Source organism: Amblyomma americanum, chromosome 1, assembly GCF_052857255.1.
Source record: "Amblyomma americanum isolate KBUSLIRL-KWMA chromosome 1, ASM5285725v1, whole genome shotgun sequence".
Taxonomy (NCBI): Eukaryota; Metazoa; Arthropoda; class Arachnida; order Ixodida; family Ixodidae; genus Amblyomma; species Amblyomma americanum.
Window position 1 is genome coordinate 484,722,252 of NC_135497.1, and position 5,509 is coordinate 484,727,760.

A 5,509-nucleotide genomic window follows, 5' to 3' on the forward strand; every position below is an offset into this window, starting at 1 on the left:
TGAGCTATTTAACCTTGTGTTTTTTCCAATAAACTTCAGTTGATAGTAGCGCTTGTCCTTCGTGTCTTTCTCTTTGTGTCCCCTGTCGCAGCGCTTTCTAAAGTTTTCAAAGATTTAGCAACTAGGTCAATTGTCTGTGTTACTGCAAAAGAATCATTACCCAATTTTCCACATCACAACTTTTAACAGGTAAGCAATGGATAATGTTTCAGGAGTGTTGTAGTTAACTACAAGAACAAATAGCACAAAACAGAACTATATATCTAACATGACGAATACTATGACCTCGGAGAATATGAAAGGCACTCTAAAAAAGAGGAAAGGGGGTTACAAGATGGCAGGAGTTATTTTTGAAGTTTATGCACCAACCAGTTTGTGCCTTCTGTAATATTTTTGAACCACAGTTCACAAAATTAACTATTCTGAATATACTATGCAGGAAAAACATTTATGATTGTAAATAATATTACAAAATGGTTTGCAGACAGTTGTACAAGAGTGTAATAAGGTCAAAATCTTACATAGTCAAAAAATTATGATTACCTTATTTACTTTACAGCTATGCTATATTCACAAATGAGACCTGTAATAAGTTACCTGCTTTGGCAATTTCAGACAGAGTGAGCTCCTCTCGCAAAAGGATGTGGAGAGCCTCTGACAGTTTGCAGAGGTGCCTCCAATAGTCCGGGTGCAGGATACCTTCTAGGCACGGCAGAGCATTAAACAGTATCCACTGCCTCCACTCAGATGCTTTCCAATGTCCTCGTTCTCTAATTGGCCTAGGCAGCCTTGTCACACAGTGTGGATGTTTGATGGCCAACAGCCGTGAATCAATGTCTTCAAGTGTAGAAGGACGACCTGCAAAATAAATGTGCATACTTTTGTTGTGAGCAGAGAGAATAAGGCAAGGTGATAATACCCTGTAGAATACAAATATCCCAACAGATGAAAGGAAAAAAATTAAAGGCAGAAGCCCTGCTATACACACTATATAAATACCTGTACATGCATATGGTTGCAACTTGCTTCTACCAATAAAAATAACATTAAATGCTGAGTACACTGTAAAGAAGATTCAGCATTTTATTTTCTGTAGCACGTTTTCCTACCCAGCAGTTACCAGCAGCCTACTAGCCCCTAAGTGTGCCGGTTGATAATGAAACATGCTACCACCATCATATGCCATCATGGTTCCTCAAAATATGTCCAATAGGAAGCCAGCTTAGTAGTAAGTACTAAACGGCTGCATCTTACTATTTCACCACATTTTGTACACTATGTAGAGGCACCATCAACAGTGCCTTCCACTAACCATACTCAGTAAAGCCAAGGCAACAGATTATAACATGTGCATGGTCTACAATCTCTCAGCTGCCATTTCCCTACAATAAGATACACATTTTAAAAAGTGACGATAATCAGTAATAAATGCAGTGCCCCAAAAAATCCGTAATATTTCAGCAACTTTCACTAGTAAGTTTTAATTTTAGTTTATAGGGGTTTAACGTCCCAAAGTGACTCAGGCTATGAGAGACGCCGTAGTGAAGGGCTCCAGAAATTTCAACCGCCTGGGGTTCTTTAATGTGCACGGTCACTAGTAAGTGAATCACGAATGAACCGCTTTGTGTGCATTGCCTTACCAACATAGAAGTGTTGACCTGAGTTCGACGTTGACAAAATTGTCTCGGTCACTTGTCTTACAACGCCTAGCAGGACGGAGTGCATATATTCCACACTGAACCCATTGACAAGGTCTATAGAAGAAGTTAGCGCAAAACTTAGACGAAGACAGAGAAGAAACACACAAGACGACAGACGAGCGCTAGACCTGAAATAAAAGAGAACGGCTAACATCAGTAAAAATACAGCACAATTCCATGAGATAAAGTACAGGAATGAGTAAAATACTGATGTAGGTACTGAAGGTGGTTAAAATGAGACAAAATAATACCGAAAATTAGTTGCAAAAAAATTAACATATTGCAGGGGCTGTAAAACCTAAATACTGGAAGCAACCAATTTTGCATTAAGTGTTGCACAGTTTAATAAACACGGCAGAAGCCTAGTGCTATCGTTTTATAGCTTACGAAAACCATGGCCTGGTGGAGACATTTGGAATGTGTAGAAAACCCCGGGGATAAAAAGCAAGTGAAGCTCCTCCTTCTTGAGGTAGAAAGGCTGGAGCATTGGGAAAGCATGCAGGCCAAATCTCTTGTGCTTATGTAAATGCTGCACTGATCTAGGCTTGTGTATATGACAGTCTTGGCTGCCTTGGTGCACCACAAATCCGGCATAATGACGTGGAAAAATGGCACCCAAGGGAGTTTTCATGAGTAACTAAGGAAAGAATTCGCAGGTTACACATTACCTCTCACCACCTAAACGGATGTGGTTTGCATCACTGTTCTTAATGCTCAAAACAAGAAATGAACTTGATCATGCAGGAATTTAAATGTATAGTGAGGGCGATTAACCTTATTTTCTTTTTTTCTAAGCGACCGTTCATACCTCGGACATGTTTTGCCACATATGTAATAGTTGTGACACCGCTCAGTCCATGCCAGCTAGTGAAGAAAGGAAGAAAGGAGAAAAATGCCCTTACCTCCCAAATTCATGAGTGCAGATGGCCCTTTGAAGCCATTGATTATGTCATCATAACCTTCTGCAAGCTTCATGTAGCGTATAACCATGTACGTGGTTCTGGCTTCTGGCTGTTCTTTTATGATGTACCGCATGCTCCCTTCAGGCAGAAAGATAATGCAGCACTTAAGCACATGAACAGTAGTTTCCATAAGCTGGCACCCTTCAAAAAAAAAAATAAGGCTCTTCTGATTTCGGTTCTGCTGACAGCTCTGACAACTGCTCAGTGTTCAGCAATCACCCAAACCACTGTCGAACTGTTAAGAACCATCAGGTACTGCTCACCTTCAACATGCTCCCCTCGGACGAAGCACCAGGGGCATCCAAAGTACCCGTTGAAGGGGACCATATTCAGTACCGCTGCCCTTGCTGGCGCATCGACTGAGCAACACAACACAGCTGGTTTAGAGTAGTGTGTAGTTGTCAGATATGTCCACTTAACTACTTCGGTAGTGTTGACTTCAATTACAAACTTCTTCAAGAAAAGTTGCATGTTCGGATGTTTCTTGCCGAACCAGAGCCCAGCAAGTACAGGATGCTTAAACCGCAAGTGCGGTGGCAGTTCATTCACAATGAACTGTAAAGGCCACACTGATGTCTTTGACGATTTCCAAACTGGACTCCCGTCAGTGTTGATAGTGAGAGTGAGGTCATCTTTCGGAAGTCTTTCCCGCATTCTGCTGTAGCACTGTAGCACTGAGTTTCTCCAGGTTTTCATGAAGCTGGGCCTTCGTGCTTTCAATTGCAAAGCTAAGTTGCTTATGCAAATTCAGAATGATGAAAAATGAGCCACGGTCCTTGAGCTTCTGCAGGGCACTGGTGTACCGGCAGTTGGGGCACTGTGCTGACTTCTCAATCACATTTAGAAGAGCACCGCATGTCTCGCAAAAATAGTGGTACTGCACAATGTCTTGTTTTTCCTTGCACCACAGTTTGCGAAAAGCATATGTGCTTTGGGGCAAGACATTTTGTCGAAATAGGAAATTTATTAGCTTTATTAAGTCCCCTAAAGCAGCCAATGTTAGGCCATGTGATACTGCATATGCCATAACAGCTGCTATAGCGCCCATCTTGGTCACCTCTGCATTTGGCAACTTTTCGTTACTGAATTGTGCAAAGGATGACGGTAACCCATCATCTTCATCTTCAGAACTCTCAGATTCTTCAGTGAGACTGCCACTGCTGAGGCCAATGTCACCACCCACATCAGAACTGGCTCTGCTGCAGGTGTCACTTCCTGGTTGCAGCTCATCGTTTTCAAAGTCGTAGTCACTGTTCATGCCAACGTCACCACTCATATTAGAACTGGCGTTGGCGCCAGAATCACGTTCTGGTTGCAACTCGTCATTTTGAAAGTCGTAGCTTGGAGGCTCTGCGTCGGCCGCTGCACCACTGGCTCCGTTTTGCGCGGCACCTTCAATGGGCAGAACGTCTGGGTAGTCAGTGGAGTGCACTTCATCCCTCGGCTCCGTACTGCCCGCTGCGTCGTCCGTGTTGTCCCACGCGGTGCTGTCAGTGGAAGGTGCGCTTGGTTGACCGCTGGAGACACTTCCATTATTTGTAGGTTTGACCGTGAGCACGGTGGCACTCAACGGACCGACAACGGCTGCCCCAAAATGGCCCTTTTGACGCCTGTAGAGAGTTGTGCTCGGCACGTCAAAGTAAGCGCCGGGCTCCAGATACTGCTTACGCCGTTTCTTCGGAGCAGATCCCGACATGGTCAACGTCAGTAAACCTCAGGTACGTATGACCAGCAGAGTACGATCTCGGTGGATTTCGCAATCGCGGATGTTGAGAGTTCGCACCGGCGGAAGGCTACTGGCAACCTAGCAGACGCTTTTATACAACACAGCTTCGGCCACGGAGTAGTAGCCGCCAGCATGTTTCGTACACGACCGGCTTTTCCAGCTTGCCTGCACTCAATACTCAATCGCGATGGCGTAATGGGTGCTTTTTATTCTGAGCAGTACACCATTGAACGCATTTTTTCAATTGTTTCAAAGGATTAGTTTTATCAGTTATACGCACTAAATTTTTAATTAGCATCATCATGCTTTTCAACCTCCCTTTTTATATTATTTCTTTTATTTTTAATTAATCAAATAAAAACAATGAGTTCATTAACTTGTCATCGCCCATCACATGACAATCAATCATCAAATACTAGAGCCGCCAGTTACCATGATACGTTTTTTTACGCAGTCCCCGAATATAGGTCGCTAGTTCGAATCCCTGACGCAAGCTATAGACTCTAACTTGACTAGTAACTTTATGCTGCACCGAACGCTGAATCGTATGACGCCATCCGGAACAGCAGACCGTTAGCATGATTCGAGTTTTTTTTAAGCAGCACCTGATTGTTTGCGACACGCACTCGCGCCGACAGCTTTTCGATGAAGCAATCGTTCCTGTCGCGTAATATGAAAATTTGTCTGCGTGTATTTAAAGCACCATTGTTGTCAAAAATGCCAAGAATGGTTGAATAACTACAGTTCACGCTTCACGCACAGCGCCTTCTTCCACGCTCAAGGAAGGAACTGCAGCACATTTATGCGAAGTTAATTTCAGTATCATTCAAAGCTGTTTTCGCAAAAAAAAAAAATCAGCTGCAGTGTCCTTTACTAAATCATTCCGTCACGTTAGAGAGGAAAGAAGTTACTCCGCCAGACAGCACTCATTTTTATTACCTGAGTACATGTGAATAGCCACCCGATTCTTGGCCGATCCCCCAGTGTGGGTATGTGCCATCTTTTGATAGGCTAACAACAACAACAACACTTCCAACAACAGCAGCACTTCCCAGGCGTGCTGCAGGAATTTGTGGCGTCCGTCTAATTTGCTTTGGAAAGGCATTTCTACAGTGCTCTAA

The 5,509-nt window shown here is 43.5% G+C and overlaps 1 protein-coding gene across 1 annotated transcript; it reads right to left on the reverse strand.

Annotated features, from left to right (window-relative positions):
- Positions 1–559: 559 nt before the first annotated feature.
- On the reverse strand, positions 560–2,735 carry LOC144127293 (uncharacterized). Its single transcript, XM_077660469.1, has 3 exons — positions 2,597–2,735; positions 1,641–1,754; positions 560–858 (listed from the first exon to the last, which is right to left on the reverse strand). The coding sequence occupies exons 1-3, from the start codon at positions 2,733–2,735 to the stop codon at positions 560–562; spliced, it is 552 nt and encodes a 183-aa protein (XP_077516595.1).
- Between the last annotated feature and the right edge of the window lie 2,774 nt (positions 2,736–5,509).